This window comes from Pleurodeles waltl, chromosome 3_1, assembly GCF_031143425.1.
Source record: "Pleurodeles waltl isolate 20211129_DDA chromosome 3_1, aPleWal1.hap1.20221129, whole genome shotgun sequence".
Classification (NCBI taxonomy): Eukaryota; Metazoa; Chordata; class Amphibia; order Caudata; family Salamandridae; genus Pleurodeles; species Pleurodeles waltl.
Window position 1 is genome coordinate 754,640,930 of NC_090440.1, and position 14,403 is coordinate 754,655,332.

The 14,403-nt window shown below is 41.6% G+C and overlaps 1 protein-coding gene across 2 annotated transcripts in view; it reads left to right on the forward strand.

Moving 5' to 3' along the window:
* Positions 1 to 14,403, forward strand: part of SPON1 (spondin 1) — a 1,167,370-nt gene that overhangs the window by 506,092 nt on the left and 646,875 nt on the right. For both annotated transcript variants that reach the window (XM_069223539.1, XM_069223538.1), the window contains exon 6: positions 8,262 to 8,410. In XM_069223539.1, the coding sequence (XP_069079640.1) occupies positions 8,262 to 8,410 (149 nt within the window). The remainder of the gene's footprint in view (positions 1 to 8,261; positions 8,411 to 14,403) is intronic.

Genomic DNA, 14,403 nt, shown 5'->3' on the forward strand with positions numbered 1-14,403 from the left:
ATTGTAGCTGTTGCTTGACCTGGACTAACACCCCAGTTAACCAGTAACTCCATCCCCCCTCCAATTCACCTATCTTCTTCACTGTTGCTTTTCTCTCTCCCCTCTATGCCTCTTAGTCTATACCTCCCTCATATTTATATCACCTCTTCACCCCTTCTCATCTTGCATCCTTTCACCTCTTCCTCTCCCCTCTTTCCCTCCCTGTTTCACCTATCTTCTTCACCTTTGCTTTTCTCTCTCCCTGCTATGCCTCTTAGTCTATACCTCCCTCATATTTATATCACCTCTTCACCCCTTCTCATCTTGCATCCTTTCACCTCTTCCTCTCCCCTCTTTCCCTCCATGTTTCACCTATCTTCTTCACTTTTGCTTTTCTCTCTCTTCTCTATGACTCTTAGTCTATACCTCCCTCATATTTATATTACCTCTTCACCACTTCTCATCTTGCATCCTTTCACCTCTTCCTCTCCCCTCTTCCTCTCCCTCTTTACTTTTGGATTCCTTTCTTTATCTCCCAACTCTCTTTAGCTTATATCTCTTTACTCCTCTACCTCTCTTGATTTGGCTCCCTCATTCTTTTTATCTCCCTCTTACTTTTTTTCTCATTCATTTAACCCCTTTGCAATCTTTCCCTTGCTTTCACTCTTGTCTCTCATTTTTCCTGTCATCCTTGTCTACTTCCTGGCACCAACATCTGCAGACCTTTGCAATCCTGCTTTTGGTTCCACCCTCCAACCTCCATTGGTGTGCTATTCCCAGTGTCCGCACCTTTTCTCTTTTTGGGACACTATGTTCATCCCTGCTCCTCCTTCCTCTCATCCCCTCCCCTTCCCACTTCTCACCTCCCATCCCTTCTCATTCCTTTCTCCTGTCATTCCTCCCATCCCCACTTGACCCCACCTTATTTTACATTACTTCTTCTTCTTTTCCTCTATGTTTACCTCCCCACATTTCTCTGTTTATAATGTTCTTTCCTTTCTGATTTCCCATGGAAACCCGTCTTTTACCATAATCCAAATTTCTCTGATTCATCCTCCCTGCTATGTTGTGCTTATTTCTTTCATTGTCTTTATTGGCTTTGCAATAATTATCAGCCAAAGCTCCATCTTTTCTCTCATTCCCTTTCCTCTCCTCAGCTTCCCTCTATACTGTATTTGTCTTCTTACTTCCCTTTATAATGTTTTTGCTGTCTTCTTTTCTTGTTCCTTCCACCCCTTGCTTTGCTACTACTTCACATCTCAGAAAGCTCTGGTGGTGCATGCACTCTGGTTGTGCATGCACAATTGCTTGCAAGATATTTCCTTCACTAAAACTTCAACTGGGCTTAGAACCTGCTCATTATTTGCCTTTGGTTGGCATCTTTGTCACTGTCATTTCCTTGCTTCTCATTGGTCGGCCTGTTCCAGTTTCATTTTCTTCTTTGTGTGTTTGTCCCTTCAATGAAGTATAGAGCAAATATTGATTAATTGCTTTATTAGAGTCCTTCGCTCTTCTCGCTTAGATTCAAGTTCCTTTTTTATTTTTTGCTTCCATCATCGTTGGTACCTCGGCGTTGCTGCTAGCCCATTGGTGCATGCATTTGCATGCCTCCTGCTTTTGTTGTTTGCCTCTTCTCCCCCTGTCGTTGTTTGCACCCCTCTATAAGTATTTCTTGCCTTCCTCAACCTGTCATTGTCTCTTGCCTTCTCTTGTTCTTTGACACCTCTCGCCCCTTCCCTCTCCTATTGTTGTTGCTTGCCTGCCCTCTGTCCCGCTCCTGTTGTTGTTGCTTTTCCTCTTCCCCCACTCCCCTCCCCTGTTGTTGCTTTCCACATATCCCCGCACCTCTCTCCACCATTGTTGCTTGCTCTGTACTTCTGAATCACTGCCTACCCATGTGGTGTATTGGCCCTCGTCCCCTTCCCCCATTGTTGCTTGCTTCTTTCCTCCCAACTTCCAAAAAGAAAGCAAAATGACATGGTCAGTGCTAGCAGCGCCATATGACCTTTTTGTTTTTCTTCTTACTTTCAACCTTGCTCCATAGCAGCCACGCTGCTGTACAACATGTATAAAAATATAAACATTGACAAAGCCAGTAGATCTTGCATAAGCAAGATCTACTGGCTTTGCCTGTGCTTTTTTGATTTGCACTGGCAGATGGATTTTCTAGGTTATAAGAGGGTGTTTTATGCTGTTGCTACTTGCCTCTTTAAGGGCAGAAAGGGCAGATCCGACCATTTATCCTCAAGTTTATTTTCTTAGCTTTAGACATCAGACACAGTAAACGTGCCCCTGGCATTTGTGCATGGTTCCTCCATGTTATGAGTTTTACCATGCCCACCACCAATATTCACTTCCAGACCACTTGGTAAAAATTGCATTTCTTGCCCCACAGCTTGGGCATCTATCACTCACTCCTGGAAATACATTTACTCAGATGCTCTAGGGCTAAATGCATGGTGCATATAATTAAACTGCATTTAGTTAAATCAAGCATGCCTTGCAATTCTGCCATGAATGCAGCCCATTCTGTGATTGATAAGGCACCATCTCTGTCTTCAACCCATTTAGTTCTTAGGTGTCGGGTGATAGTATGCTTATATTTCTGAGTGCTGAATACAGCTGTTATTTTTCTGCCTTCAGTATGATTTGCAACGCAGCAAGCCAGTCTTTGAACTATTTTATTGTACAAATTTTATCGAGCTGCTCATCTGAATGACACATATGGTTAAAGGTGAACTAGTGGACAACCTATGTTTGATGGAGATCAGAAAACATATGGAGTGTTTCCACCTCATAACTATCTCTCACGTTAGTGATTCCAGCTCTAGTCCTGATAGTAGTGTTCACTTTTCTAGCTTTAAAGACTCTATTCCCAACAGTTACACTACTACAGCAAAACGAATCATGGGAATCAATTCACTCCTTTTTAATATCCAATGACACATTTAATTGTAACTGGACTTATATTTATTACTTCAATTAATTACTTTATAGAATGATCACAAAGGACATTTACACTGCTTCACCACCATCAAGAAAATATAGTATTTTACACATACATATACATAAACACACTTAAAATGGCCAATACACAATGTGTTTCTTTCTGGGACTCATTGTGTCTTCCCCAGAGTTCAAGACCAGGTGGTTGCGATCAATTCTGCTGTGCATCAAAATCACCACCACCATCTGCCTAGGTTTCTTAGGCTAAATGGCCTCCTTTCCCCTGGGTATCTCTATTCTAGCTACAATTTTATATTTTTGCCGGACTCCTTTCAAAAGATTGTCAACACGTTTCAGCCTTTAGCTCCTCGACCTCATCAGCACACTGGAAGACAAGGAAAAACTCATCAAAACCCCTTTCACATCCGAGTCACATTATTTACAGAATTATCCGTCCTTTGAATTATTCATTGTAGTGCTCCCCGGCCTGGGGAGCAATCCAATCCACAATTCCCCTCAGTCCTTGCAGGACTCCCATGGGCATATGAATTACTCAAATGTCCTTGTGACCCCCATCCCAGTAATCACTTGCCTCGACTAAGCTCCCCTCATCAAATCAGGAGACCGCTGCCACGCTTCTGATAATGAATCAAGTGTGTGGGAGGACCCAAGTTGATTCTCTTATAATCCAAACAGTGGCAGACTTCTCTGACCCATGAGTTCTTGTTGTTTCCCTCCAGGAAACCTACCAACTTTTCATTTGGCTGCGTCATATCTTGTATGTGTATCCTTTGATCTGAGAATTGGAAACCATCTGGCCAGGTACAAAGCTGTTCTTGCCAGACAGGATCACCAATGCTGATGTATTTATCAGTCTGATTATTAAGTCCTTTCCCAAAATCTTACAATTTGCATTCAGCATGTTAAAGTGACAGTCGGATGTCTCATCCAAACAGTGCTCTCTGGGGACAGGTAGTGTGGTTGAAATGGTCTCCTTTGTGGTTGTAAGTAAGCTACCATTTCCTCTAGCCTCTTCATGCATCTCAAATAGATATGGGACCAGGTAGTCATTAAATGTTCCATAGGTCTCTGTGAGCAGTCCATCTGACCCCGGGGCTTTCTCCTTGCTAATCTCTTTATAAGATATCTAATTTCAGTAAAATTTTAAGGTGCTTCTTGGGATTTTCTTTATTGGATGACAGTTGTTACACTTCACCTTCCAGTATATATAGCTGGTCCACGTGTGGTTCCGATACCGCTGCATTTAGCCAGACTCAGAGAATAAGATGTTTATCCCATCTTGACAGCACGTTAAGCTTTTGCATTTGTTTTTCACTGTTTCAATGGGGAAGCGTCCTTAACCACGCGTCCTTAACAACATGAACGTTTCCCAGGCAATCACTTGCCAGAACAACGCACAGCTTTTTCTATGCCTTAACCATACGTGCTAAACTATGCATATGCGTGGTTAAGGCTCAGAAAAAGCCATGAGTTGTTTGGGAGAGGACGCAGAGGATGTGGTAATGTAAGTGGGGCTGGGGCAGTGGCAGGGGATGGATTTAAGGATTGGGGTGGGTGGGGCGGGTGGTCTATTTCTTTTTAAGCGGCAGGGGTGGGGGTTTGGGTATTTTTTCTTTAGGGCTCAGGGCGGGTGGGGGGTCAGGGTAGTTTAGTTTTTAGGGGTGGTGTGGAGGGTTGGGATAGTTTTCTTTTTTTTTTTTTTTAGGGCAGGTGGGGGTGTCAGGGTAGTAAAGGCATGCGTGGAAACAACGCTGTCATGGTTCCGACCACGTTATTAAGGCTTGTGTTGTTCCGGGTTAGTGGTTCCATCATACAAACATTTCAATGTGATTTCTTTGTATTCTATGCAACACAATTTTCCCATTAATGTGGAGTAATCCTCTGTATTCCTCAAAATAATAATTAATGGTAACTCGTTATGGTACGCTTGAATGCTGCATCTTGAAGCTCTGTTGGAATTAAGCGCCATGAGTGGATATAAGTAAGTGACAGTTCCATTTCTATGTGAACAAATGGGCTTAAATTCTAATATTGTTTTGTACAGATATTCGTCATCCTTCACTAAATGACTACTGTGTGCTAAATGTAGGAACATGTGCAGATGGGTGTTTAAATCATGGGAAGGTGGGTGAAATAATTGTTCTTTTGTGTGAGGGTTTAACATGCTTCATATGTCCCTCAGTCCCACATGCCACCTATTAACTGAGTCCATCAGCCAATTTTGTCGTCCCTCCTACTAGGGGATGCGATCTAGCCACATTAATGTTAGCTATGAAATTATGGATATGATTCAATAGTATTGACTTATGTTCTGTATTTGTAATGCGCCCTTTTCCTATTTCGAGAATCTTAATCTGCGTGAATTAAGATCATATTGGTTTATGTGGAGTCCACTGCTTCTCCACCCATCTGCATTCAACCACTGCAAAACAGCCGTCTTATCCATATATTTATTGGTCTTTTTGAAATGGACTCCTGGTCCAACCTAAGTTAGAACGCCCTCAGCGCGATCAGAGACTGTGGCTACTACTGAATCTTCCTCCCTTTCCCCCCACAGTTACACCTACCTTTGTTAAAGTCTAAGTGCATTTTTGCAGTAAGGCTATAATAATTGCTCTGCCTCAAGTATGCATGACTAATAGATACATTTGGATGCATTTGCCATCCCTTTAATATATGAGTTTTTCATATCACTGAATTTTACGTATATATGAGTTTGGGTTACAGTGCCCCCCAGATCCAATTTGTAGTGATGAACATCATAGAGCTCTACTTACCTGTACCTTTATTCAGCCCCTTGGCAATGGCTGCACTTCTGATTATTTTATTTTTAGAGGGTGTGTGACAAGTACCAGAAAAAGACCTGTAATATTCATCTCATATTTACCAGTCCTTCTACCCCCAATACCTGGTAAAACATTAGCCTACTCACAATAAAACTAAAGTCAAATAGTGAATTGTAGGGTCATGATGAGTATTACAATACCGCCCCTCACCACTGCCCCTTGGTAAGGCCATTGTATTTCCTATGTCATACAATTGACTACACTTTGTTATTGTGTATTCGTGCTGCCACACCACTGGTCCAAACCCAACTTGAATTCCATAAACTCTCTATATCTATTTGATCATACAAGTGCCTCCCGACATCATATCCTGGGCAGTGCCACACAATACTACATGTGAGTTCTGGCTTTTGAAACCTATCAGCTATGGATGTAACTTTGTTTTAAGAAATGCTATTTTCACTTTTCCTAGTTTGGTATTTGATCAGCAGAAATGATGTTTGTTTGTCAGCATTCGAATGTGGTATATTTATTAGGGCACCTTTGACGCCTTTTTCAGATTATATGGCATTACAGTTTGAGAGAGCTCTAGCTCTGTTTACCATTGTAGCAGTGCATTCCTTCCAATGATCCTAGACCACATTGACATCATAAATAAATAGACCTTCTACAAGTCTAAGACCTGCGACTTGGCTGAGAAGAGCCATATTTCCTTGATGCCTAGTGATTACTTTTTGCTGGTGCTGTACCACAGTTGTTGAGAGAATCTTTGCTGTATTAATATTCCATTAGACCAATTTGATGTGTGCTTTGTAGAGTCAGATTTCACTCCTGTAAATTGTATATTTTATATCTTCACTAGCATTTTTGAGGCATTATAGACTATACGATAGGGAACATGCAAATGGTATAGAAGTTCTGCAGTTTGTATGTCTCTAGGGTTTTGTGTTTTTGTTTTAAATTCTGAGGTTTTCATACAGACTGACTAGATAATTTGTGTTACTGTCCTTGGGTCAAATATTCCTTACTTCCTAGTATCCTTATCCAGTAAGGTGTGACACAAATAAGAGGGAGGAGAAGGGTAGTCCTCTGGTTGTGCACAGGTAATCCTCGTTGTCGTGAGTTCTAGTGTTCCTTGTCACATTCTATGTCTCATCCTCCTCTGCCCAATCCTGGGTTTGGACTTTACCTTTGATTTGAGTACCTCTTGGTTGTCAGCCCAGGAAAGGTAATGGGAAATGGTCAATACTATGAACCTACCTGTGGACACATAAAAAAAAAAGAGTATGGGCCATTGTTTTGATGTAGGCAAGTAAATTAAATAATTTAGTAATGATTGAGAGAAGAAAGAGTAGTTATTGATGTAATTAAAATTGTTGGGAAATATTTTGCCATTTTTCAGGTGCAATCAAATTGCTCTCACCTTTAGTAGAGAGACTTCTATTACGCAGGAGTGGCTCGCAGTGCTTTCTTGGGGCGCAACGGGGTGGCACGTGGGGGCAGGGGTACGGGGAAAGGGATTTTTTTCTTTTTTTAAACCCACGTACCTGGATAGCCATCGCCGTCACTTTTGCCACTACCGCGCCACTCCTCTGGCTCCTCTGCTGCAGGCACAGGCTCCCAGTGCTGGGGCCAATCCTGATGCTGGTCTAAGAAGCATCAGGATTGGCTGGGAGTGCCCAGGCAGACTGGGAGCCTGTGCCTGCTTTCTCCAGCCCAGCAACACACTGTCAGAGGGAGAGAGCCCTGTGCGCCTGTGTGTTTGGCCAGCCCAAGACAGCCAGCCAAACACACATGCACATTGAGGGTAGTGCACAGTGCACTCCCCTCAGTGCTCGTCACTTCCTGTGACCCCGCCCCTTTTACTACAGTCTTGTAGTCAAACCGCTGCTGGTGCTGGGGGGTGGGGGGGGGGGGCACACACCTCCGCCCTAGTAGAGGTGCCCAGCCTGCTGTTACGATCATAAAGCAAGTGATGGTTATTTGAGAACTGAAGGGAGATAGAAGGAGTTTTGATTCACAAGAAGGAACGAGCGTACACGTTTTTTTTGCCATTACCTTGCTATCAGTGCCTCCCTTTATGATGTGAGGGATACTTACAACCCTTGCACCACGAAGAGGAATAATGCAGACTACCTGCTTCATTAATTGTAATGGTGCGAAAATCAGCTTGTGACTCCTAGATACCTGTTAGAAGTTCGAATGTACCTGTTTTTTTGAGTCAGGCAGACACTTTTTTAGCTAGTATGTGGAAATATTTATTATTTTTCCGTTTTTCCTGGTAATTTCCTTCTTGGTAAATCAATACCTTTGTGGGATGATTTGCCATTAAACTTCACAGAATTCCCCAAGTTGTTTTTGTTGACGGAATATTTATTTATGTATTTATTTATTTATGTCTTTTTTTTACAATATGTACATGCATATTTGTTGTCTAATTTAAGGAAGTCTGTATTATTAGGAATTTAAATTATAGACTCTTACTGTATTTTTGACTTCACTCAATATTGTTGTTTCACCTTTGTCAAGGGCGAGCTAATCACTGGTCTGCGATCATTGGAGGCTCACACTCCAAGAATTATGTCCTATGGGAATACGGAGGCTATGCCAGCGAAGGGGTTAAACAGGTCGCAGAACTAGGCTCTCCAGTCAAAATGGAAGAAGAAATTCGACAAAAGGTAAGCAAACTATATTTTCTTCAATAGGAAAGAAAACGATTACTTTAGAAAATGTTTGGGTTTGTTAGTGGCATTTCTTCCAAAAAGTATATGCTGAATGTTTAACCTTTTGGTTTTAAATGTTCATTTCAAATTGTTCAATTAGGTGCATAGTTCTGGAGGGGCAATATTGGGTGCTATGCACATATGAAGTACCTGGCACTGAAAATATATCCATAAAAGGCTGCTGCTCATAGGTCCGAGACATCTTTGACATCTGTGGCAATAAATACATGTTAACCTGAACCTTAGGGCTAATAAATACATGAAAGTTAAAAATGAACCTACTTATGAAAAGTGCTTAATATACATAATTTGTAATATTTATTAAGAGTATCCAGCATGTTATTTGGGGCTGCCTAAAGGGCGCGCTCAGCGCCCTTCAGACCTGTTCCTAAATATGGAGGGGACTGTGCTCCTGGCCATTTATTTATCTCGGAGTAGACTGGGGACAACAAAGACTTTCTCCTGGTTAGGTAGCAGTGCGATTGCTAAGTATAGGTTTCATATGCATTGAATATTTCACCATATATACATAATATATATAAATTAAAGGAATTTCTTTAGACGTTGCCCTCAGCCTGTGGAATCCGAAAAATAACACAGGTGTCAGGAGTTTGCTTTAAACTTAATAGACCGTGATCTCACAATCTTGTGTTTTGCATGAGGTGTTAGTGATGGAAGTAGGCTGCTGTCGCCTCTTGTCCTAGTCAGAAAGCATCACCTACATTTTTCGAATGGCCGGTTTCTGGATAAAAACATTACACAGTGCGCATTACAGTGCGCATTACAAGCTAACATATTTTAAGAAACTTCTACGATTTTGAGTTAGCATACTTTTTATTTAGGGCGCAAGATATATGTGCCTCAGAGCTCTTTACAAACTCTTCATATACATGCATTTCTGTATTAATATTGCACTTTTTATATTTTTAGATTTCTTCAATAGGCATAGTATCATGTAATAATTGCATACATTTGAGAACACAAACGAGGTGAAGTATTGGGCGTCACTACTTTTTTACCATTTGAACCATATCGCCATACATTCTGAAGAACAATAACATGCATAGCATACTTCTGGTAAAATACATTACTGTACTGCCTAATGACATTTTGTATGATGTTTTCAGTCCTCTTGATGAGGGTGAAAGGCTTGCAGCCACATTCAGAACTAGCAACAACTTTGAAAACGGACTCATATTTTATAAACTTGTGAGGGTGTGGCCAAGCACAACATGGCATAGGAAGCATTACGCGGACTCTGTAGGCACCGAGGCCTCATTCCTCCTTAAAATCTTGATATTTATGGGGCAAAGGAGGAATATATTTGAACTCCTGTGATTGCTTTCGCCTCACCAGCAGTACTTGGCTGCATTTGATGTTGACCAACTGTTAGCTGACCATAAAAAACTATCTCATAGTTAACGGAGAACAAATCTAAGATGGAGGTGCTAAGGTCCTCTGAATATAACTGCAAGATCAAATGACAGAACTTAAGGTCACTGTGGCAAATCTCCATATCAGAAGAGATGCTGCAGAAGGCAGCTCGAGGCGAACAATATCCAATGGCATGAACAACTTATGGGTACTAAGGGCCATATTTATAGGCCCCTAGCGCCACAGGAGTGTCACTTTTTGTGACTCTCCTGTGGCGCTAAACACAGCGCCATACTTACAAGGTGGCGTTAAGCCACTTTTTGTGACTTAACGCCATCTTGGAAAAAAAGGCACCTTCCCACGCAGCACTGTGTGTGGAAGGGGCGTGCAATGGGTGTTGCTGTGGGCGTGCCACAGTAACACCCATTGCATTTTCATGCTGCCTCAGATTTATGACATTTTGTACACCTGAGGCAGCACCCAAATCTAACGCCACTCCTCATTTTTTTGCATTCTGCCGCACGCATAGAAAAAGCAAAATGCCAGAAAATATTGTTTATGTGTGGGAGGGTGTCCCTTCCTGCACATAAACAATCATTTGAAAATGATGCTTTGGAACTTCTGTGTGAGCTGCAATGTGTAGCACACACAGAAGTGCCAAAGCGCCATTAGTGATTGTTTACGTGCAGGAAGGGAAGCCTTCCCGCATATAAACAATCACACCCCTCAACACAGACATCCTTGCACCATTGTGCAGCTAAATTTAGCACCAGCGCAGGGGGAAACACAGAGGTGCGCCGTATTGCCTTAAATACGCCGCATCCCTTCGTTTTCTAAAGTGATGCAGCGCAGCGCTGTCAATTTTAGCACAGCACCACGTTGCGCCACTTTTCTTTAAATCTGGCCCTAAATATTTGCCATATTCCAGAGGTGCTCTAATTTGGATATACTCAAATACACCCTATGTAATTTGGAATGCTTAGGTAATTTGAAATGCATATGTTGATAAGGATGCCCGATATGGTTTACTAAAATGGTTGTTAGCAGAGGAGCCCATGATTATTGGAACTAAATGAATTTCTTAGTCCCCGCACTCTTGAAATTTGAAGATACTCCAAGTCTATGGGCCTGGGAGAATATAATTCACCACTCAGCTGTGAAAAAGACAAGTTGATTCCTCCACTAAGGGATACACATTATAGGCCATTGCACATAAATTCACACTGTGGCTACAACAGTAGCAACAGGGAGATATATTCAGGTGGATGCAGCCCAGAGATCAGGAATTCTCATTCCACTCTCTGATTAATGACATACATACAAGACGAGACATATTTACAGGGAGTTCAACAATTGCAATACAACCCACAACACAGAATATTTATGCTACAGTGAGTCAGGCTATAACCCCTTGTTACTGTCCATGGACAGGGGCTATGTGCAAACAGTGACTCTCATGTAGAGACTACCAGCTAAAGCTCTGGCGCAGCAGAAAGGGCAACCATTGGCGAACACACAAGATATTATTATATTAGAAGCAGGCTTATTTTTGTGAAAACGTACTCATAATTTTACAAAGGGGTGAAATTGTGGAATTTTCTGCAATTTCATGGCAAAAGATTAACATGAATTTACTCCAATTACTCCAGCGTAATTAAAATTTCATCCAGGTCTATACTAAGATTAAAGGTACAGTGGAAGCACCGGAATACAAATGTGATACTATCAAAGATGTGTTTAGAGACATAGCCATTAAAACTACCTATGGAGTGAATATGAGAATTAATAGAAAAATCCGGAAAGCGGATGATGATATTCGGCTTCTTGACAAGGGGGTAGTTATAGATCAGCAAGGAGAAGGAGAATTACTGTGGGCCAAAGAAAAATGTAGCACCTTTGTAGACTCACAGAGTGCGTTGGACTACAAACAATATATTTCTAGTCAGCATACTGAAGGTGATAACGCAAGCCAACTGTAGCCTTACTATTGAAAGTAGAGATAGACAGGGCACCCGTTTGCTGTGTTCTCTCAGAGACAGGGGCATAGTGACCACAAAAGGTAGCATAAGTAATGCCTTTTGACAGTACTGTAGGCAATTGTTCTCTCCTCCCTCTGATACCTTCAACGTACATTCCCAAAGATACCTGAATGTTATATCTCTGACTCGACAAAGTCAAGACCACATCATAAACCTTGATGGGTCCCTTATGTTGGCAGAGATATAAGTGAAATGCATGAGCTAGTTAGGGAGAAATCACTAGAGACGGATGGGTTGCCTCAAGAAATTTATAACATGTTTAAGTCCATGTTGACTCCCAACTGGTGGCTATGTATACAACAGTGTTGGAATTGGAATGCTCTTTTCCTCCACCAGAGAAACCAATGTGGTAGTTTTGCCAATTCAGTGTAGAAAACCACTAGACATCTGATCAAATAAGCCACTGTCCTTACTGAACACCAAACATAAAATACTGAGTAAAGTCATTGCTAATAATCTCTCCCCTCTAATCAATGACTTGATACACCTGAACCAGTGTGGGTTAATCAATGGTCTAAATACTTACTCTAACCTAATGTGATTGTGCCATATTATCGACATCATCCAAGAGCAATTCCAAATACCTGTGATCATTGAACCCAGAGAAAATGCTTGATACACCTTTATATTCATATTTATTAAAGTTACTAAAAAAGATAGAACTAGGGAATGTCATAACCAGGTAGAGCCATCTTTGATACACCATCCCAGTAGCCAGAGTCTGTGCAAGATGTACTGTCTCTGAACAATGTTCTATAAATCGGGGTACCTGACAGACGAGTCCTCTTTCCCGACCTTCAGAATTGCAGTAGAACACTTGATGAGTAAGCTATATACAAGTGGTGAAAATGAGGAATTGAACTGTCCCTGGGGGCACATGTAGTCTCAATGTATGGGACAATATTTTCTCATAATAGTGAAACCCAATAAAGCTCCTGCGCTCCTACCTGAGGTAATTGAATAATTGAGTTACTATCTGGTTTAACCAAATCTGGCCTTAAGTTGAACTAATATAAATCATGTGTATTCCCCCCTGAGACCCATGCAAGATATATATATATATATATATGCAGCCAAATGTTGCAGAACACCCCTCTCAGCTGGGGACCAGTACTACGAAGCAGAGCCACTGGAGCTCCTAATTGTGAATCATACTGCTTAGAAGCACAGCTGCAATGGAGCTGCAAATGGATAGGAGACACTTGTGCTATTGAGCGTGCTGATATCAAGCACAACACAAGGAATACAAATATGTATGAGCTGATTTTGCATGTTAAGGGAGACAGGGGTGATGTACTAATGCTTTACGAGTGGTCTGGCATCCCTGCCAATGGTTTCTTAGGCACCAAGATTAAACTGTTTCGTACTTCGACTCAGACATTGGATAAGAGACCATGGACAGACTCTGAGATGCTTAAGAACAGGGACCTGTACATAAATGGCATGTCTCAAAGTAGGCTAATTTATGGAGTTGTACAATTTAGGTGCAGAACAGTTCCTGCCCTGTAACACACTGAAAAGAGCAGCAGCACTTACCTGGGGGGAAGCTGAACCCCTGCAGAAGTAGACTTTAACAATTGGTAAATATAAGCATGCTGTCACAACATTTTATCAAGCCCTAGCACCCACACTTTATGCAGAATTAACTTCAAACAAGGATAAAGGATAAATGGGTCAGTTTCATAGTTACGACATTTTCTGAAAAAGATTTGCTTCAGGCTCTACAACTAAATAAAAAAAAATCCATTTATATTTTTACAAATGAATTATCTTCACCAGATGTACCTCGCTCCAGCTAGGTTAGTGCAAATATACTCACTCCTGTGGTCAGATAGCTGCCCAAGCTGAGTTCACGCATATGGTTTTGGAATGCAACCACATTAAGCAGTCCTGGAAGAAATACTTGGTCATAGCAGACATTTTGCGGAGAAACAGTTAAATGTCATGGCCAGATTGTGCTTATGGGGCTTGATGCATCGAAGGAAACTTAGCAGATAGATATGTAAGTTTGTGGACCTTAATCTTGTGACTGCAAAAGAAATATTGCCATGAGCAGGAAATCTAGTAAGTCTCCCCCTATTAGGGAGTGGCATAAATGGGTTACCTCCCTGGCAGCACAAAAAAGGACAACTGGAGCAGCTACAACGTACGACCAGAGAGACATCATTCTAGAAATTATAATTGATAAATCTGATGAAAGACCTCCATAAGAAAAACCTGCCTCATCCTTGAGCCATGAGGACTTCTTGTGAGTGGACAATCACAATGTACGGGATATCTAGATGATATGGACGTGGTGCTGGCATCCCCGTCCCTGCAGGGAAAGCCTAGACGTAGATAGAGGAGGGTCAGAAATGGGATGAAGATGTTGAAATTCTGAAAGTGAGCCCAACTGGCAGTTTTGAAGAAATCATTGAATGTACTTTGTTAAGCTTCTAGTTCAGAACTATAAATCCTGCACATTTATGGCCCTGAAAAGACTGACTGCGTGCCATTCAAGCCCAGCCATTTTGCAGCAGGGAGCTATTCGCAGCA